Below are 22,237 nucleotides of genomic sequence, written 5' to 3' on the forward strand. Positions count from 1 at the left end.
ATAAGACAAAACGGTGTGTCGTAATATGAGTCATAATAGGGGCATACGGAACCTGACCCATATATATATATATATATATATATATATATATATATATTGAAGACGCAAATCAACTTAATTAATAATTTTAAATTAGAAAAAAATCTTATCACTCAATCGAGTTGACTCAATCACATTTGAACTCAAGTTTCACGAGTTTTAAAATTACGATGTGAAGTATGATGGTCTATAATAAATTGAAAAAATTACTTAATAGACCTTGTGGGATGATCTTTTTACATAGTGACTAATTTTTTAGTTATAATTTAAAAGTTCATTTAGTAAAAAAAAAAAATTCTTATTGACCCCTCGACCTCATTTATGATTATAATGTTTTTGAAATACTCAAAACATCGTTCTTCTCATCTTCTTCACATACTTAATTTTTTCAATGACAACTACTCTGAAGTTTTCTGATAGTGAATGACGAATGGAAAATGATATATTCTTAAAATTTGAATATGTATATTTTTTTATTTGTTTTAATAATTTAAAAAAAATGAAGAATGAAGTTGAGATTGTAAATTTTTTTTACATAATGTCATAATTTTTTATTCGAGTGTCTGTGTCATGGTTTCAAAACTTGTCTAAGACCTTGATATATCGCCCAACAATTAAACGAACAGACAAATCAATGTATTGGACGAGAATTAAAACATATATTCATTTTTCTCATTGTTGAACGAGATGGATGTCTCAAAAGAATCAGAAAACTTGTATGAGATGAGTTGGTCTCATTCACAAATAAGACGAGATGTCAAAATTAGTTTTAAAACCATGGTCTACGTCGCAACTATAATATATGCATTTTAGATTTTTCAAAAAGATTTATCTAGTATCGAAGTTGAAAAATATGAAGAAAAAAAAAATGAATCACATTGCAATGTCGAGTTCACAACTTCACCACTTTTTATTGTCAAGATCAACATTTTATTCTTGAGTTCAACACATTTTAAAAATCCTTAGGCAAGCTATTGCGACGGATATATCCGTTGTTTTAGTTGATGCACACGCAACAATAGTTATTATTGTCAAGTTTGCCAAAAAAAATTTTTTGTTTTTTTTCATTTATGAGAGCTTTTGCATTGGATACATCAACTGCAATAATAGATACATCTATTGCAATAACTTGAAATCATTTTTTTAAAAAAATTATTGAAATCATTTATTAAGGGTTGTGAGCTCGACAATGTAAATGTGATCCGTATATTTTCATCTTGAGTCATGATAATTTGACTCCCCCACCTGGCATACTAAAAAAAATACTCTTTGGACATGGCATGTGTTAGAACCATAGATTTTATGCCCCGTGATACACGTTTGCACATCCCCATAAATATGTTTAGTTTGAATCCCAAGGAAAAAAGATCTATGATTCTAGCACATGATACATTAGGAATAATTTGAGTATGCCACATGGAGGAGTTAGAAAATATTATTCTTTTTTATTTTATTATATATATATTGAAGACGCAAATCAACTTAATTAATAATTTTAAATTAGAAAAAAATCTTATCACTCAATCGAGTTGACTCAATCACATTTGAACTCAAGTTTCACGAGTTTTAAAATTACGATGTGAAGTATGATGGTCTATAATAAATTGAAAAAATTACTTAATAGACCTTGTGGGATGATCTTTTTACATAGTGACTAATTTTTTAGTTATAATTTAAAAGTTCATTTAGTAAAAAAAAAAAATTCTTATTGACCCCTCGACCTCATTTATGATTATAATGTTTTTGAAATACTCAAAACATCGTTCTTCTCATCTTCTTCACATACTTAATTTTTTCAATGACAACTACTCTGAAGTTTTCTGATAGTGAATGACGAATGGAAAATGATATATTCTTAAAATTTGAATATGTATATTTTTTTATTTGTTTTAATAATTTAAAAAAAATGAAGAATGAAGTTGAGATTGTAAATTTTTTTTACATAATGTCATAATTTTTTATTCGAGTGTCTGTGTCATGGTTTCAAAACTTGTCTAAGACCTTGATATATCGCCCAACAATTAAACGAACAGACAAATCAATGTATTGGACGAGAATTAAAACATATATTCATTTTTCTCATTGTTGAACGAGATGGATGTCTCAAAAGAATCAGAAAACTTGTATGAGATGAGTTGGTCTCATTCACAGATAAGACGAGATGTCAAAATTAGTTTTAAAACCATGGTCTACGTCGCAACTATAATATATGCATTTTAGATTTTTCAAAAAGATTTATCTAGTATCGAAGTTGAAAAATATGAAGAAAAAAAAAATGAATCACATTGCAATGTCGAGTTCACAACTTCACCACTTTTTATTGTCAAGATCAACATTTTATTCTTGAGTTCAACACATTTTAAAAATCCTTAGGCAAGCTATTGCGACGGATATATCCGTTGTTTTAGTTGATGCACACGCAACAATAGTTATTATTGTCAAGTTTGCCAAAAAAAATTTTTTGTTTTTTTTCATTTATGAGAGCTTTTGCATTGGATACATCAACTGCAATAATAGATACATCTATTGCAATAACTTGAAATCATTTTTTTAAAAAAATTATTGAAATCATTTATTAAGGGTTGTGAGCTCGACAATGTAAATGTGATCCGTATATTTTCATCTTGAGTCATGATAATTTGACTCCCCCACCTGGCATACTAAAAAAAATACTCTTTGGACATGGCATGTGTTAGAACCATAGATTTTATGCCCCGTGATACACGTTTGCACATCCCCATAAATATGTTTAGTTTGAATCCCAAGGAAAAAAGATCTATGATTCTAGCACATGATACATTAGGAATAATTTGAGTATGCCACATGGAGGAGTTAGAAAATATTATTCTTTTTTATTTTATTATATATATATATTATTTTTGACTTCGATACTATATAAATTTTTTGTTAAAAAAACAGAAGAAAAGGAAGAATTTTGAAGTATGACCAAATTTTAATATGTTTTATGGAATTCATTTGCTTGTTATTTTAGGCATTTGATTTCTTGTCTCAATTAAGAGAAATTGTGAAAAGAACAAATTCCAAATCACAATCAATTCCTTTTTTAAATCACGATCATGAGATACTTAAGATGCATATATCATAGTAGTGAAACTGACACTTAATTCTAAAGTTACGACGTAATCTTCAAAAAACATAAGACCTCACCTCCGTTCTTCATTTTTTTTAATATATAAATCGTTGAAATAAATAAATAAAATATATATTCAAATTAGGAATACATCATTTTCCATTCATCATTCACGATTAAAAGTCGTTTGAAATGATCATAATCCTCGTTGAAAAATTGAAGTATGTGAAGAAGATGAAAACAAAGGGTAGTTTGAGTATTTCAAGAATATTATAATGGGAGATGAAGTTAGCATACCAGTAACAAATAAAATGTTTACCAATAAAATATCAAGCTATGCCAAAAAGTTAGGTGTTATTTTTTTTTATTGGATGTGGTCGGTGGATTTTTTTCAAAAACGCAAGAAAGATTCCTCCCTAGAGGTGCTTCCACACCCGCATACCTAATCTATGTTTTAAAATTGCAACATTCCAATGTCTATCAAATTAAGTTGACTTAACTAAGACAAGTCAAATACATTTTATACTAAAATTTTCAAATATTTATTAATATATAGTTGGAATGATAATCATTTGACTTCACATTCATTGCCTTGCAATTTTTTATTTATTTTTAATTCTTTTTATAAAAGTTCGTTCATCATCTATCTTGATCTTGAGTTTTGAAGGTTAGAAAAATAGAATCCCGAGATTGAAGATGAGTGTAAAAAAAATCCACAGGACCAACTAAAAAGGCCGGGTATTTGCAAAAAAAAAAAAAAAAGAACTTTTTTGACAACAAATTAAAAATTATGGCATCTAAATCATTTTTTACTACTTTCGAATAAAAAAGCACATAACTCGAAAGATTATCAGTAATTTCTAATTTTTTTACATTAATCATTAAATGGTTGTAATTATGTAATTGAGTTTCATAAAAAAATAAAAAATAAAAAATAAAAAATAAAAAAACTTGATCGTTTGGCACTCTTGAGATACAGACGAGAAGTTGCGTGTAGGAGTCAAGTAACTTATGGAAATGTGTCATGTTATTTTATACTGAGAGATTTTGTTGCCACATCAAATTTAGTTAACATCACCCCAATTCATATATAAATCATTAAAGAATTAGTACACATTTGGGGTGGTGTTAATAAAAGTTAGTGGGAGGATTAGAAGTTCTCTTTTTGTATTATGAACCATCATCATCATTGTTGAATGATACTAATTATATAATTAAGTTTGATAAAAAAATAAAAAATTGATTGATCGGGACTGTTGAGGGAGATATGAGACAATGAATAAGGTTGGAATCGAATAACAATTTGCAAATATGTCACAGCAGATTGATGTTTACAAACCATTCATTTGAATTTGTTAATAGAATGATGATTTTCTAACTCCCCCTCTACTCTCTCGACATGACATGTGATAGAACCGTAGATTTTCTTTCTCGACATACACAATTGTATATGTTTATGGATATGTACAATTATGCATCCCGAGAAAATACAATCTACAATTCTATTACATGCCACCTTAGCAGGGGAGTTAGAAAATTTAGATGATTAATGCAACTGAAAAATTACTAAATATCCGTAATTTTTTTTTTTGTATAAAACTGTTGGATTTACAAATTTGCGGCGACGGTGGTGATCAACTGTGTATATATCTTGAAGAAATATTGTGTACACTCTATCTTACCTAATCTTGAGACGTGTGGTGGAATCTGTTTCGTCTGCAATAAGAATGATGGGCCCCGCAAAAGCTGCTGGACGTTTGACGTGGAGGATCTTTTTGACCACAAAAAAGTAAATCAAGACTCAACAAGTTTTCGTACCACACAACATAGGGTGGGATGGGTACCATATTAGATTTATTTCTATTAAAGAATGGATTCTTCGATGTCTTATACGAGACATCATCTAAAAGGCTGTTCCTTACACACAGGTCCATTGTGATCCTATTTTAAATCGGTGTAAGCCAGAAACTTTACTTTTGAGGGCATGTGATGTGGCACGTGTACCAGTGGACCCACTTCCACGTGCTTAAAGCGTAAGGAATAAAACTTAGATCTTACTCTTATCAGCTTTCAAGGATAAAGGATTCACTTACAATGTCAAGAAATTATATTAAATCCTTAAAATTAGACAGATAATCGATAAAAAAATCATGATTTTCTGACATAATTTTTTTTTCACTCGATTTGTAATTGTTAGGATTACATGTTCGTGTCGGTCTCTTCTAATTTTATGACTCCATGAATCTGCATCAAACGTATGACTAAGATTTGGAGACATTCCTTCCTTAAATATAAATAAATAAATAAATAAATAAATAAATAATCAAATCCGATAAAGACAGATGCCATTGTTTACGGAGAAAAGTGTCCTAATTACCCCCATAGTCAAACGACTTTACGACATGAGATATAATGACAGTGCAGAAGTTTCGATATCAAATCATGAACTTAAAATCAAAATTTGTCTTAAATTTTTGTTAGAAAATTAGGCCACTGGAACCCCGTAATTCTTCAATATTCTTTCAATGGATTGATTTTCCAAGGGAAGAATTTTGACACCACAATAACAAGACACGTGGATGTGAGAAAGACAGATATAGCAAATAAATACTTAGTGGTTTACAATTAAGACGACTACTGATTACTCAAGTGACGATTGGTGAGATACATAATTAGTGGACTTTTCCTATTTTTAATGGCAGTTGACACAACATGTCCATCGAAGAAGATGAGTTTGGAGGAGAGTGCCACGTGTTTTGATATTTTTTGGTACGGACATTATTGATTTTCAAGGCTTGGGCCGCGTCTTGATCTTTCATTGGTGGGGTCCACTTCTAGTTTTTTGCTCTGTAAGAATAAATTATTGGGTAATTTCCATTGCTCCATTACTTAGGTCTCAGGCCCCATTAAAATTAACATAAGGCATTCAGATTTGGGCCCACTTGCCCAGCTATTTGGACATTAGAAAAGCCCAATGGTTATGCATTATTATATGTTAATGTGAAATTAAATATTGTGTTAGGTAATGATATTGTGGGTGTTAGGTTAGCCTCACATCATCACATTTGTTACTCTCGATTCTTGATCGAAACCGACACAGGCATCGATATCTTGGGTACCTTAGTTATGTAGACAATAATTAGTTGAGCAGGTAAATATGAGATAAGATTTAACAAGTGATGCAAGTAAGCTTCTGCTTATAAAATAATTCTCCAACAGACTTTTTCAAAACTTGAGGAAACTTCCATTAGTTGCTTTGGATTAGTTGATTTTCCTTTAACAATAATGGTAAAATGTGATTGATTGATTGTAATAAGATTAAATATATTTCTATTCAAATATTTATCAAAAAGTCGTTGTAGTATAGTGGTGAGTATTCCCGCCTGTCACGCGGGTGACCCGGGTTCGATCCCCGGCAGCGGCGTTATATTTTTCCCTTTTTACCGAAATCGGACTCTCACTAGATGGGAAAAATGGAGTAACAAATTTCGATCGTCTAACCCAAAAATATTTAATAAGAGTAAATATTTATAAAAATGCAACACATTTAACATGAATCAATAGTGAAGTTACACAAAATCATTTGGGCTTGGGCTCTTTTAACTAAAATAAAACGCATACATTTAACTCAATTTTCTACCATGGGCTACGATGGTACAACCCGGCCCGTGGAGGAATCATTCCCTGGGTTAAGAATCAACACAATCATGAGATATTCTGCCTTTTTTCTTCATAAGATTCTATTGCTTTTTCTGTTAGAATTTCAGACTTGGAAGCGAAAATTTTACTTAGCAACTTTTGATAAGTTAACCATTGAGTGTTGAACATAGTTGCCAAGGTGTCTCTTCAAAATAAGAGAGGTCTTGAATTCAAGCCCCCTCATTAGGCATCCAGAGGAATTTAATCCGGCTTATCTGATATGTGTGGTTTGTGAGTTATTGTATTCTTGGGGGGATTTGAGAGAGATATGATGCTCTAAGAGATCAGTTGCCTCTCCACTATTAGTTGGGCCTACGGTCCGGACATTCGTCATAAAAAATAAATAAATAAAAACTTAAGATAAGGTTAATACCATAAATGCTGTTTATTCATGGAAAGTACTCTGGTGCTTAGCCTTAGAAAGATGGCTAAAGATACCATTGTTTTGTTAAAAAAAATTGTTGAAATAAATTCAAATTTTCTCCATTGAAGAATACAATTTATTCTTTTATTTGGAACACTGTTTTTCGGTTGTATTCCACCTAATGATACTTGCTGGTCCAAACTATCACAAGCATATGAACCAAGCAGATTTCTAGCCATTGGTTCTGAACCAAAAAAATAAAATTTAAGTCAATTTTTTTAAAAATATCTAACATTTTTCAAAAGCTTACAACTTTTAGTAAATAATTATGTTTATTAACTCCAAGGGGTTGGCTCAATGGCAATTTTAGACCAATAAGCGATTAATGTATGTAGGTCGTGAGTTCAATATCTAATATGAGCATTAATTCTTTAGTGGTCACTTGCGATGGTGCACCCTCACTTATTGGATGTGCGGACGTTGCACGTACTCTGAGACTAGTCCTTGGATAAAACCATGGTTTATAAATTGGGCAAAGCCTAGATACATGCTCAATCCTTTATCTACATAGATATCTGGTTATCGAAAAAAAATTATGTTAAGAGTCTTGAAATATGACTCACCATGTGGCAAACTCAAATGACTCCATGCCATGGACAAGTTCGGGAACCATAGATCTTTATGCCTTGGGATACACTTATTATAGGGAAGTGTAATCATGTATCTTGAGGTGTAGAGATCTACAGTTCTTAACCTTGTCCACGTCATGGAGTCATTAGGGTATGCTACTTGGCAAGTCATATTATCACGAGTCTAATATTTATTATAAAATTGATCCATTTGAGACTTCTCTTCAAGATCTTTTAAATGATTGTTTTTTTAATAATTATTTAATGTAAGGCAATGGAATTTATACGTAAAGTCTCTACAAGAATTTTACTTGTAATGACTTATAATAAATAAATGAAATTAAATGAATATGTTTATAGTTTTCGTGAAGTTTATATCTACAATTCAGATTACTCACTATAATCATGCTTTTATACGAAAGGGCACGTTACCAAATTACATAAATTCTGTGTTTTATGTGATCGGTTTTGTTTTTCTTTCAGTTTAGATATAAATAACTTTCTCAAATTTCATAAAAATCATTTCGATGTCTACCATGAGTGATACTTACATTATCACCAATTCACTACCGTTTGAAAGAGAAGAAACATCAAAGAAACTTCTCAAGTTTTGAAATTTTTATCATTTAATAACAACCTCAATTCTTATAAGTCAAAAATAACTAACCAATCAATCAATCAAGAGAATTCGACACAGACCATTGATTTGCCTAATTCTTGTATGTGGGGTCATTGCGTGAATTTCAAACTAAAACCAAACCTTCATTTATGTGATGGAGGGTAAATTTTTGTATGCTTATTCTACAAGCAGAAGTTACTGAGTAGAAAAAAAAATCTTACTTGCTCAATGATGGACCTTATTGTACGACATTGCCAATTTCTTCTTCTTTGTACTATATTGGTCCCAGCTTTGGCCGTTCTAGGCAGTTTTTGAGCAATGTATTTCACAAATTTCATCATTGTCTGTCATGATTTTTCATCATTCTGCCATCACAAAAATTGCTCAATTATGGTAGCCACTGTATATCTTTTTATGCTTGGTTATTATGGCTCATATTTTGTTAGTAAAATTGGGAGTTTCAAACAATCAAAATATGAAATATATATATATATATAGGGTCCCGTTCGGCACCTAACAATTTGCCCAACATGTTTTGTCGTACGTGGGTTAGAAGTTTTGGAATAAACTGATTTTTGGTAAGGATGATCTCTATGGTGAGGAGATCATTCTCACAAAAAAACAGCCCATTCCAAAACTTCTAACACTATCACAAATGATTTACAAAAAATGGACGGTCCACGATTTTTCAACTTGTAAACATGGGGTTAGAAGTTTTGGAATGGGCTGATTTTTTGTGATGATGATCTCCTCACCATAGAGATCATCCTCACCAAAAATTAGCCCATTCTAAAACTTCTAATCCATATAGGACAAAACATGTTGAGTAAATTGTTGGGTGCTGAACATTTCCCATATATATATAGTAATTCAATTTCAGGGATGCGAAATATTATTGTCTTCTATTCAAATACGGTATCTCATTACCTGGGTTGAACCATCAACATGTTGTGCGAAAGCATGCAACAAATAAAATGAACTATAAGTAAGAAATTAAAAGCAAAATAAAATAGAGAAAGCAGAAACAAGAGACACGATTTACGTGATTCGACAAGATGCTTACGTTCACAAGCAATGATGATCAATCCACTATATGCAATGAAATTTTTACAAAGTTCATCAGAAAATCATAATCCCCATTACACCCATTCTCAATTCTTTCGGGTCATACAGGTCGTTAACGGATCATTGAGAATCCAGGTTGAATTCATGACATTTTTCCAACACAACATTCATAGAAAAAAAAATTATTATCTTCTCTCCAACCTCCCCCCCCCCCCCCCCCCCCCCCCAACCAAAAAAAAACCCTTTAAACCAGATTATTCAGTCAAAATTTACAAAACATCAAACGAATAAATTCTGCTGATGAGTTTTAAAACCATGGTTGGGCTAGAGCCGCACTAAGAATCTCCAGCATTGATGTGCTAGGAAACATGAGACACAACCAAAATTAAAGAATTTTGGGGGCTAAATTATGGTTGGTATTTTGGATGTAAATTAAAAAAAGTTTTTGATGGTTCACAAGTCCTTATAAATCTTTTATAACAATCTTGTACATGTGATCATTTATTATGTTTTCCTATCCAAATATGTAAGAGGGAGGAAATTTCTTGGAAGGTTCGTCCAAAATTATTCTCACGCAATGAATACGATTTTTATCAGCAAATTTGAGTAAAAATAAAGATATTATGGGAAATCTAGTTTATAAAAAGGGCCATAGACGAATAAGAGAAGGCAATTAATAATGGAGACAATAATGGAGATAGAGGAAATAAACGATTGTCCTCCTTTGCCCATACTTTCTTTGAATCATATATCCTTGTTGTGCAAATCAGTGAAGGTTTCAGTGAGGTTTTATGAAGATGTCTTAGGCTTTGTTCTCATCAAACGGCCTTCATCTTTCAATTTTGATGGAGCTTGGTTAGTCATCTTGTTTTTCTTTCTACTTTCTTCTTTTCTTTTAGAGAGTTACTATTGCCACACCAACTGTGTGCAATTCTGTGGGGAGTTTACATGGGAATTAGTGTGGCATTAGTAAAAGTCGCTGTGGAAATGGGTTGCCCATTGGATCATAATCTAGCTAAACTAAACCAAGTTCTACTAATTTTGAGTTTGGGTCTCGAAGTTTTGATTTGCATTAAGCGATGACTATTTCTAGTTTTTAAGCTTTATGGGATTTGGGTTGAGGTGATAAGATTCTAATTCATCTAAATCACCTTGGCATGTATTAATGGTGTAGAAAGATAAGCCTTTATCTCTTGGCGTTGTAATAGTCTGCTCTGTGATGGCTTTCACTTAGTCGGTGATGGCTTTCACTTAGTACCTATCTCAGGTCTCCCAATAGTCTTTTCCCCATCTTACCTCTTCGAAGGCTCGAATTTGAGATGCCGCGCTTGTTTTGATACCATTTGATAATAATTTAACTATACACTAAAACTACCTTTATGTCGTTTGTGTCGTAGTAACCCTACCCATTGCCCACATTTTTTTAAAACATGTAGATTATACTTATTTGTAAATACATACATTACATATTCTTAATGAAAATGGTTGATTATGTGAATTTTATCTAGGTTGTTCAATTACGGGGTCGGGATACACTTGCTCAAGATCACTTCGATTAACACCGAGGACACACCTACAAAAACACGACCCATTAACCCAAAGGATAACCACATTTCCTTCCAAGTGAGAAATGTTATTTTGAGATTAATCTTTTTGATTCTTGTAACTAGTAATTATAATCTTGTGACATTGCTAACAATTTTTTTTTTTTTTTTTGGCATTTAAATTATGTAGTGCACGGACATCCAACTTGTTAAGAAGAGATTAGAAGAGATGGGGATCAAGTATGTGACGGCAATAGTCAAGGAAGGAGGGATAAGGGTGGATCAAGTGTTCTTCCATGACCCAGATGGGTACATGATCGAGATCTGCAACTGCGATAACATCCCTATTCTTCCTCTCTCTTCTTGCCCAATCAGTATGAAGCCGAGTACTTGCAAGAAGGCTTTGGCTGATCATTGTGGATTAGTGGAGACCGCCATGATGGAGAGCTTGAGCTTGGAGATGATTAATATCTCATTTTAAGCTTTGAAGTCTTCTATGGAAACTTAATATATGTTACTAGAACAATTTCCAAGGCAATCGTATTGTATTACTGAGTCACTCTTCTATATCTTGATTTGGAGTTCAGATCAAGATTCTGTTTAGTTTTATCTGCCAAGAATAATCATATAATAAGATCTTGCCTTTTATGTTAAATAATTTCTTTTTCCGAGTTTTTTCTTACACGTTTTATATATTTCTTTTGTGGCAATTTTTCTTTTGAGAGAATTACAATAACGGTTACCAAACTCTCAAAAATTATATGACCAGGGATTTTAATAATTACAAAATTTCAACTAAATGAACCATCTATTATTTATTTATTTATTTTTATTATTATTATTATTTATTTATTTTTATTTTTTTTGGGGGGTGGGGGGGAGAGAGAGAGAGAGAGAGAGAGAATTTAAATGAAGGGCATATCCATAATTTTGGTAAGCTTTTTGTGCACACAGCATAACCATATTGTAAAAATTAATTTAAAAAATAATGATTATGTATATGTTTTTGTAATTATTTTAAAAACATACTTAATTTTGTAATTCTTACAAATCCCTTCTTCATGTAGGTAAAGGGAAATCATTAATGAGAAAAGCCTGACAACATAAGTGAGGTGGTCCAGAAGAAGCTCATTCACTGAACCGGTACCTCCAAGAAAGGAACACTAGTAGGAGGGAAAAAAGACAACACGATAGAAAATAGATTCATCAACAATGTTAAGATTTCTTAATAATATGATTGTACATATAGGTAAAATTAAATTATCTCACCTTGAAACTCTTATCCCGACAATGATGTTCTTCCTATTTTTGCAAAAAAATAAATTTGAGAATGATTCTCAGATTAAGATTTTTTAACGATCAAATTAACAAGAGAATCAAATAATTGAGTTAGAACACTAGTGAAAAAAGTCATTTACCTGTGTGTTGATAATTTTATTATAGATTTCCAAAGTCATTCTCACATTGGTAACTTACTTATTTGAAAATCTTACACATGTTCTAAAAATCATATTTGAATTGAGATCTTTCTATCTTTGTCTTGTTGATTTCGTGATAAATCTTTTTTATTTTATTTTATTTTTTTTTAATGTTGGTCTCTTTCTAATATGACCTAAAAATTTAACTCTAATTAGGATTCTATAAGTTGTAGAAAATCTTTCATTTAGAGTTCCTTTATTAAGTTCGTGATGTTGAGTTTAGTCTCACATTAGATATTCATTGTCTTGTCTCTCTCCTTATAAGTCTTTAGGCCTCTCCATTTATTGTCAATTGATTTTGAGTTAGATCCGCAAATTTATCACCTATCACGGCAAATTTTCTCATCTACAATATATTTAGATGTTATCATTTATTCTTGATATACTTAGTGATGGTCTCATGAACCTACATTTGTCATTTTAATTAATTTTGTAAATTTAATTGAAAATTAATTTGAGGTAGGCCCATGAACAGCTAGTTTCAAACCCACGAAGAAAAGTCCTCAAAAGCTGCGGCTATAAATCTCCCATGGGTCTTGTTAACGTGTGTCCTTAAAAGTGCAATAAATATACTTTGAAAATTATATTTTATATCGAAAAGACCCTTAAAAGATTATTAGAATTTTTTTTATTTGTCCAGTACAAGCATTTGGTAAGCCAATGCTCATTTGATCACTGGTGAGAAGTTTCCAAGATGTTTCCTTCTAAACAAATTAGGGAAGAGACATGTTTGGGCTATTCGAACAAAATGTTGTCTTCTGTTGTCAGGCTCTCATGTCGGGCCATGTTAGAAGATTTTGTTCCTTTCTTTCATCACTTTGTTTATTATGAAGGCAGTAGAAATGGTTCTCATGAAAAATACCCCTCATTACGATTAAATTTAATATAATCATAATTATTTTGATAAAAAATCAAGAAAATTATAATCTCACGTGACTGAACTCATATTGGTTAATTTTCAAAATTATAAAAATATAAATTTTACTATGTAATCTTTAAAATCAACTTTCAATTAATATTTTAAATTAAAAATAGACCCTTCAGATACATGTGTGTTTGCGCATGCCACCTTTTAATTTTAGATAAAAAAAATATTTGTTTGAAAAATCAAATTTGTATATGGAGTTGTGGATGGCATTATGTCATAAAAAATAATAGAACTGTTTAACCAACTAAAGATAGTATGCGCCTTCTACCTATTATTAGACTTATAAACGAAATAAATCCATTCATTTAGTAATCTTTACTGCTAGACATTTTCAACAAGATGTCAAACTAATTGTTAAAAAAAAAAAAACAATAATTAATTTAAGCATCTCATGACATGTTAGATTATTTACAACAAGTTCTTCCTTCCTCTGGCCTTATGAAATTCAAGGAGAGAGTTAGCGTTATTGATCCTTACTTTGAACTTGAGAGACATTTTTCTATTTTAGGGGAAAAAATTAATTACCGTGTGAGATTGATTTCTTTCTAAATTTCCTTTTATTTTGGGCGTGATCTCTAGGTTGTCTAGCAATTAAGAAGATTTAGATGAAAACTTCAAATCCTTACTAGCTTACTGAGGTTTTAAGTCTTACTAAGGATCATTTTGCTCTAATGGATTACCACATTGGCAATCTAGTACCACAACCCTTTAGATTTCAAGGAAAAACTCAAGATGGTAAAAATAAATAAAAAATCAAGCTTCATTCAAGGTTTTCAAAATAGACGACTACCATACTTTTACGGAACTCCCAAATTTAAAATTAAAATTCAATTTTCAAAGTCTAGAGAATTTTGTCTTCTACAACCTTGTGGGATCGGATTGTGTTTTTGGATGCCACAAGATGAAGTCAACAACCCATAGTAAGAGTTGAAATCTTCTAAGTTAGTAAGGCTAGTTGGACTTGTCTATAAATAAGAAATCATACCATTGTTTTAAAACTCGACATTTGGTCCCATTTCAGGCAAGTCAAACACTTGAACTCGATTTACAAATATTTATTTGATAATAATTATAATTTTTTTATATATAAAATAAGGTGAGACTATAATACTATTAGTCAGAAGTTCATATTTTTATTTAAAAAATTAATATTTAAATTACAAAAAATATAAAAACTAGTTGATTCTATTGAGTTTTATTGACTCGTTCAAGATTTTCAAAAATATTACTTGAGTCATCTCGTTTGTCAAATGAGACATGGTGTGAGATAATTCATACTGTATTTCTCTCTCTCTTTCTAGAATGATATCGAGATGACACTTAAACAAGTAATCTTGGTATCAAATGTGATTTGAAACTATTGTAAACAAATAAACTTGATCAAACCAAAAGGTCAGTCTATTGGATTTTAAGGTTAGCTCAGTTCCATTTTTACAAGGGCCCATTGGGCTGATCATTCAAAACACCAGACAATCCCATTTTAAGTGTTGGCCTTGAAGCAAGCCCAAATCTATCTCCATAAGCCTAAAAGAGAACAAAATCCCAACCCATTGTCAGTCTTGCGACCTTGCCCATCTCAAACGTGTGCAAACTAAATACTTGATTGATTTTTATCTTAAATTGAGCCAGTCCCATCTCAGATCCCTCTACGTATGGTCAAAAACTTTAGATTTGCATGGAAAATGATTTGCTAGCACTTGGCAAATCAAACTAAATTAATATTTGTTTTATAAATAAAGTTACACAAAATAAAGGACACAAAAAATAAAATCATAATTTTATTTATGAAATAAATAATTAAATTATTAAAAATTAATTTTTTTTAAAATGATCTAAATCAATACGTTTTTTTTTTATTTATAAATTTCTGATTGAAAAATTAATTTTAAATTATATTAATATTTATTTTATAAATAAAGTCAGAGAGTTACTATTATCATCCCAAATCTTATTGATTACACACCAAATAAAAAATAATAATAAGTACAAGTTGGGGTGTCAAAAGAAACTATCTCATTATTTGTTAAATTTGATTTATTTTTTAGTTTAGGATTTTATATAAGTCTAATCATAATTATAAACAACTATTAAAATTGTTTGAACGAGTGTTTTAATGTTGAGATTATAATTTGAGCCAAACCTTTGCAATGTTTTAAGAATGTATTTTAATCATTAATTGGGGCGTGGTAAATAATTTAAGAAATTAGGGCCCAATAATTAAAACGCAAGGTACCAATAGTAGCTCTTAAAAAAATTTGGGGGGCCAATAATAATTTTCTAGTACTTTTAGAAATTGGGTTGCAATAATTCAAATCTTTCCCCAAAAAATGATTTTATCATTATTTTTTATATAATTATCACAAAAGTCAAATGAAAATAATATATATTTTAAAATTTTTTATGCAATTCAAACAACAAAAATAATTTTTTGAAATAGCAAAAGATGATTTGCCAACTAATTTTTATTTCCCTCTATCTTAACCCAATTAATTGCACTATTTTTTGTGAAACAAACAAATACTTGTTTGAGTAATTGCATCATTAATAAATCAATAAGCGTAGAAGATTGAAAACAAATGCAAGAATTATGTACACATACAACTTGGTGTCATATTGAATTGGAATAGGCTCGAGATTTGATAAGATCTCTTGTTCCTATAATATAGATTAGGTGTTTAGTTGGTGTTTAAACAGGTAGTTCACGCAATCCAACGTGTTTGAATTTCAAACAAAACATGCCATATAGACACCTAACATTATTATTGGAACAGGACACTCTTCTAAATCACAACTCATTGGAATAAGCTTTAGCTAATGAATGTCACCTATGGAACTTTTGGAGAACATCAATAAGATGACAATTCGAAGATATATATAGGAGTGGATCATGGGACATATGTAAAAACATTGATTTTTCAAAATATGGGATAGAGGTTTTGGATTGAATTGATTTTTTTATAAGGATAGTCTCTATGTTGAGAAGATCATCATCACAAAAAATCAATTCAATCTGAAACTTCTAAGTTTATCAAAAGTAATTTACAAATTATTGATAAAAAGTCGACGAAAGTTTCAGATTAGATTCATATTTTTTTTAGGATGATCTTCTTATCATAGAGATCATCCTCACAAAAAATCAACTTAATCCAAAACTGCTAACCCATATTTTAAAATTTTATTATTATTATTACATCGTTTTTACATATGTCCCATGATCCGTCGTCCCATATATACATACACGAACTGTTTTAATTTTTATACATCCATGAACAATGGTCTCAATTTCAATTTTCTTTTTATCGAGATAGGTTCTATTATTTTTCTTTCACTTTAAGCATCTTGTGGAAGCTGCGAGAGAGAGAGAGAGAGAGAGAGAATATAGGTTGGGGCGTTGGGCCCGGTCAGATATTGAAACCAGTGGGCGAGAAGAGTTTTGAAAACGTCATTCGCACCACCTTTGAAGTTTGTGGCTGAGAGACGATGAGTAAAAGAGAAGCGTAAGAATTTCTTCTCACTTCTTTTCCTCGCCACATTAAGCCTCTCTATAATTCAACTAGTATAAGAAAACAAAACATAGTAACAAACAACTGACGTTTCTTTTAATCTAAACTAATAAACATAATAAAAACCCTAATTTCTGTGTTTTTTGTTTTTCTCCATTGTTTTACTACTCTCTCTCTCTCTCTCTCTCTCTCTCTCTCTCTCAGTGATGATAATTGTGTTGAAGCAGATAAGAGAGAAATGAAAGTGAGATAAAATTATGCGAACACTTTGTGACGTTTGCGAGGGTGCAGCAGCCACCCTTTTCTGTGCAGCGGATGAAGCCGCTCTCTGCTGCTCCTGTGACGAGAAGGTATTAATTGATTCAATTTATCTTCTGATTTTGATTTTTAGTTAAGTTTCTCTGCCACACTTTCTAATTCAATTAATTTGGTAATTTGTGTATAATTTCTTGTTTAATCATAATTCATGGATTGGAAAGTTTGGAATTCTATATGTTATTATAGATGTTTTGAATCTAGTTTGTGATTGATCACTAGGGAATAGGGATGCATGTACACTTTGTATATCCAAATTAGTATATAATCTCCAAAGATCTGATTATAATCTCCTAACTTTGTGATAAAGATCTTATTCGAGGTAGATTGGACATTATCTTGAAAATCCAATTAAGGACTGCAGATATTTCTGTACATAGTTTAATTGAAGCTAACAAACAATTTAAATACAAGAAAAAATAACTACACATGACCACTACTCTAAACTGCCCACCTTCCTACTCATTCAAGGAACTACCCTATATAATCTATGTACTCTTAACGGCTCAACCTATCCTCGACAAGGTTATGATCCCATGCATCCCACCTATTTTAAATATTATGCCCCTACAAGGATTTGATACAATGCACCTCATGCACCATAAACAACTCTACTTTCACCCCCACAAATAGGTACATGTCACATATCATTTGTGAAAGTAGGCCTTAAACACTAACGAACCACGTAAATCTTGGTGTGTTGTGTGAGTGCTTTTTTTTTTGTCTTTGTTATTTTATTTGGGATGACATTCACACTATATGCACCTAATGATGCTTGTAAGGAAATTGTGTTTTTGGGCTTATAATTCACTACTAACTCATTTGGTGTCCCTATATTTACAAAGGAGCACAATGTCCTAAATTAATTGAGTCAATACTTGAATTTCTACCAGGAAACATCCATTGAACAAGTTGATCATGATCTACATTGTTGAAACCAATTTGAGTTTCCGTTAACCAGATTATGCTCCAACTGAATTTTTTGTGTACTAAAATGGGAAAAAAAATTTAAGTATTTCAATGGAAAGGGTAATTTCACTAGTGTGATTACTATTATCATAATGACTTAAATGAATTGGGTGAGAATCAAATTTGAAGATAACTTAATCGTTTGTGTTCAATAGGTAATAATAATATGAATGTGACCGTGGGATTAGTCTCACCCGAAGGGTGAGGTTACCCATGATAAGCAAAAATAATTAAATAATAATATGAATGTTGATAATCTATTGTGCTTGTATCAAAAGCTACTAAGCTGAGCTACTCTCTTCCAATCAATTTCCATGCCGTTTGTTTTCTTCTTCTTTTTTACGTTCCCACTCACTTTGATACCAAATATTAAACTTCGAATTTATATTTAACAAAATTAAAAATGAACGCATTAGTGAAAAGTTGGAGTACCCCAATAATTGATAAACTAAGCAAAAGTTGATTGAGATGATTTGTTACATGCAATGAAGACTGTTGACAGCTTTATTTAGGAGTTTACTAATTGAAGGTCCTAAACAAGTGAGTGGAAGTCAAAAAGGACATTGATTGACATGGTGAGAAGAGGTATGAATACACTTGAATTAATAAAATACATGGATTTAGACATAATTGAATGGAGAACAAGATGTGTCCAACCTCAAATTTTGGGATAAAGCTTTGATGGTGAGAATGACGACACCTTCTGTATCACACAAGCACTCAATTTGTCAAATGTTACACTAGATTGAGTAGCTCAAATTTTGCTGATGTTCCTGTACCATTAGAGTATTGTTATAGGCTATTTTCGTTTTATGAAAACTGCACTCTTCGTATTTCCCTGGCAGCATTGTTCATTACTTCTACAAATTGAACTGATAGGTCCACATGTGCAACAAACTTGCTAGCCGACATGTACGGGTCGGGCTTGCTGACCCCAGTGATGTTCCTCGTTGTGATATATGTGAAAATGCACCTGGTATGCCTGATTATTTTTTCACGACAAGATGGTTATTTTCCTCTTTTATTGGAGGGACTGATACTTCTCTTCTTCTTTTTTCTCCTCTGGAATTTGTTGTAGCTTTCTTTTACTGTGAGGTAGATGGAAGTTCCCTTTGCTTGCAATGTGATATGATTGTCCATGTTGGAGGGAAACGGACCCATGGAAGATATCTCTTGTTGAGACAGAGGGTTGAGGTTTGTAACTGTACTTGAGAGACTTGGTCAGATTCTTGTATTTATTATGTAAGAGGGCCTCGCAGAATTTATACCCTTTCTGCTTATTCTGTAGTTTCCACGGGATGAATCTAGCCCTTTTGAGGACCAGGCCTTGCAACCCATGGATCCAGGCATGAATAGAAGGGATCGAAACAAACTACCTAAAATGAAAACGAGAGAGAATCTGCAAAACCATGGGGTTTCTCCCGTTCCAATGTTAGATGCTAGAGACGATGATGATGGCATGATGGACACCAAAATGATTGATCTCAACACTAGGCCAAACCGGATACATGGGCAAACTTCAAACCAGGTATGCATGTTTTAGTTGGAAGTCCCTAACATTAGAGGTCTAGATTTTGTGGATCCACTAGTTATGTATTTATTATGCTTGTTTGTAAATGTGAGAAACAGGGGATAGATGTTCTAAGTGGCTGTAATCTTGATTCTGCAAGTGTGGTTCCTGTTGGATCTTTCGAAAGAATACCCGAGAAGTGAACAAGGTATTATTTTGACTTTAGTTAACATATCCCATGTTTTCACCATTTTTATTTTTATAAAATGGACATTCTGGTCATCGAGGTTTTCAGGAGTAGTTGTAGAGTATCAACAACCCACATTGTAGTGCATGGGATTGTTGTAGAAATCAGCTCTTAAATATTAGGGAATGCAAACATGTGTTGAAATTTTCTGAAGTGATTTGTATAGTCAGACCTCCCCTTGAATTGAAATAGCAAGGTATACAAGCTGCCTTGTTATGTTTCTTGATATATTTGGAGATCTTATTAAAATTCTCTATGCAAACATCTTGTACGGTTTTATTTCAATTGTCAATATCTTTCTTATCTTGATCTTGGATTGAGAAAAAAAAACGAAGAAAAGAAAAAGATTCAAGGTTTAGAATGTGCACTTGAAATACATGTGTGATCCATGGCTTTGAAAATTGTCTGAGACATGATGTCTGGCTCGATTCACTCGGTATCATTCATGAACAAGACAGACACCATGATTGAGATTGGCCTTCTTCTTCATAAAACTCAGAAAAAACCTTTATCTTGTCGGAGATGAGTGGATGACGAGAGTACGAGATGATTTGTTTGAGCCATCTTGGTATCATGAATGAATGAATGAGACAAATATTGGAGTTTAAAACCATGGTGTCATATGAGGTTTGCTGATCTCTCTTATAAGGTTTGAGCATATTTCCCCTCGCCAACAGAGAAATTTACCTCTTTGAATATGTGCATTGTGTATGCCGTTTTCTCTGTGGCCTGAGCTACCATCCAAGCTGATGGACAATCAGAAGGAATAAAAGCACAAATATATGTGAATCACATAATGTGACCACGTGTGTAAATTAGCTTCTCCAACAGTCTACCATCACCAAATATCTTCCCTTGTGTAAAACATTTTGTTTTTACAAAAAAATTCCTTTAATGACAGTTTTCAAAAATGTTTAGTAGAATAACTTTTTATTGGTAATTTTGTTTGTTAAAACAAAATGGCTGTTCTGATGCACGTTTGCGATACTCAGTGATACTGTAGATTAATATAAAATGACTTAAATGCCTTCACCTTCAATATCTACCAAAAGAAATCTTGATATTTTCCCAAAGTTCTGTTGGCTTAGAGCTCTTCAGCCGGAGGGAAACCATTTTTGATCTTTTGGACCTATTTTGTTTTAAATTAGACTGAGACTTGGATGATTTAGGTGAGTCATCTCGATCTCGAAGGCATTTGGGCAAGATATAATTTATTTGAATCATCCGTAACCTTGGACCAATGAGATGACTCATCTGATATTTTTGTGGAGACCAATTGTTCGATCACTTTCAATTAATGGCATGTATCTCCTTTGGATTATAAGAATCATTATTAACCTTGGTACTTATAAAAGAAATACTCAAAAACATCTCTGTTCAAATTCAGTTATGTTCCAAGGACACATAAGAAATTTATTTCCCAAAGAAACCTAAATATTTTCTTTACATGTGTGTAAAATCAAGTAAATTACTTGGTTATTAAAGACATTTTTGTGTTTCGTACAAAATACCTCGATAAATTATAAGATCCAAGCATAAACATACTTCAAATAATTAATTAATTCAGGAATTGTCACAAATTCTCTATTTCAATTCTTCTTGATTTGGTTTTGAATCTATAAATTTGCGATGCCTAAGAAGAAATAATTTTTGAGTCCAGAGACTCTATACAAAGATAGATATCAAAGATCTAACCCATAGTTTAACAAGTAAGAGAAATAATAAACTGCTTAAACAGGGAAAAAGAAAAGAAAAGAAAAGAAAAGAAAAAAAAGGAGATACTTTGATATGCTACGTTCAAATGAATTTCCCATTGGGATAGGCAGTTGCCAGAGGCTTGAAGCTGACTTTTATGGGCAACACTTCCTCATAGGGCGGGTCGGTCAATTGCATTAGGTAGGAGATGCAGGACCTGTCTTAATCGCAAGTGCATTCGCTATTCGATTCCTCCCTGATTCCTATCCTTGCCTCTTTTTTTTTTTGGTATGCTGCTCCGTGGTTATCTTCCTCTGTCGCCCAAGTGCTTCATTTTGTTTTCATTGGCATTTTAATTATGTATGTGGGCGTTTCTTTAGGCTCAGTTTCACCTTGGGAGCTGTGGTAGCAAACTAGAATGAGTTGCATAATTGCAATTTTTCCGAGCTGCGTTAAGTATCTCAATGCTAAAAATTTGATCAGACGGGAAAGACAAATTAAACCGGCTCACTCCGAACCTGTAGCTCAAACAGCCAAGGTTG

The 22,237-nt window shown here is 31.9% G+C and overlaps 2 protein-coding genes and 1 non-coding gene across 5 annotated transcripts; all 3 read left to right on the forward strand.

Annotated features, from left to right (window-relative positions):
• Positions 1 to 6,482: 6,482 nt before the first annotated feature.
• On the forward strand, positions 6,483 to 6,554 carry TRNAD-GUC (transfer RNA aspartic acid (anticodon GUC)). Its single transcript has one exon. It is a non-coding gene; the product is annotated as a tRNA-Asp (tRNA).
• A 3,608-nt stretch (positions 6,555 to 10,162) lies between these two features.
• On the forward strand, positions 10,163 to 11,727 carry LOC147408837 (glyoxylase I 4-like). Its single transcript, XM_086422544.1, has 3 exons — positions 10,163 to 10,361; positions 11,015 to 11,129; positions 11,241 to 11,727. The coding sequence occupies exons 1-3, from the start codon at positions 10,186 to 10,188 to the stop codon at positions 11,529 to 11,531; spliced, it is 582 nt and encodes a 193-aa protein (XP_086278670.1). The 5' UTR covers positions 10,163 to 10,185; the 3' UTR covers positions 11,532 to 11,727.
• Positions 11,728 to 16,776: 5,049 nt separating this feature from the next.
• Positions 16,777 to 20,313, forward strand: LOC147408838 (B-box zinc finger protein 19-like). 3 transcript variants are annotated; one of them, XM_086422566.1, is made up of 6 exons: positions 16,777 to 16,953; positions 17,164 to 17,309; positions 19,123 to 19,219; positions 19,322 to 19,437; positions 19,532 to 19,771; positions 19,873 to 20,313. In XM_086422566.1, exons 2-6 carry the CDS (start codon positions 17,217 to 17,219, stop codon positions 19,954 to 19,956), a joined length of 630 nt encoding a protein of 209 aa, XP_086278692.1. In that variant the 5' UTR covers positions 16,777 to 16,953; positions 17,164 to 17,216; the 3' UTR covers positions 19,957 to 20,313. The 3 variants fall into 3 exon arrangements, with proteins under 3 accessions (XP_086278692.1, XP_086278684.1, XP_086278700.1); XM_086422558.1 differs by having other exon boundaries at positions 17,187 to 17,309; XM_086422574.1 differs by lacking the exon at positions 16,777 to 16,953 and having other exon boundaries at positions 17,173 to 17,309; positions 19,089 to 19,219.
• Positions 20,314 to 22,237: the final 1,924 nt, after the last annotated feature.

Source organism: Akebia trifoliata, chromosome 2 (assembly GCF_017979445.1).
Source record: "Akebia trifoliata isolate Shusen 1 chromosome 2, ASM1797944v1, whole genome shotgun sequence".
NCBI classification, from domain to species: Eukaryota; Viridiplantae; Streptophyta; class Magnoliopsida; order Ranunculales; family Lardizabalaceae; genus Akebia; species Akebia trifoliata.

Coding starts and splice junctions, on each gene's coding strand:
- LOC147408837 (XM_086422544.1), top strand. CDS start 10,186: ATGGAGACAATAATGGAGATAGAGGAAATAAACGATTGTCCTCCTTTG. Junction 10,362..11,014: donor TTCAATTTTGATGGAGCTTG/GTTAGTCATCTT, acceptor AATTTTATCTAG/GTTGTTCAATTACGGGGTCG. Junction 11,130..11,240: donor ATAACCACATTTCCTTCCAA/GTGAGAAATGTT, acceptor TAAATTATGTAG/TGCACGGACATCCAACTTGT.
- LOC147408838 (XM_086422566.1), top strand. CDS start 17,217: ATGCGAACACTTTGTGACGTTTGCGAGGGTGCAGCAGCCACCCTTTTC. Junction 17,310..19,122: donor GCTGCTCCTGTGACGAGAAG/GTATTAATTGAT, acceptor TTGAACTGATAG/GTCCACATGTGCAACAAACT. Junction 19,220..19,321: donor TATATGTGAAAATGCACCTG/GTATGCCTGATT, acceptor AATTTGTTGTAG/CTTTCTTTTACTGTGAGGTA.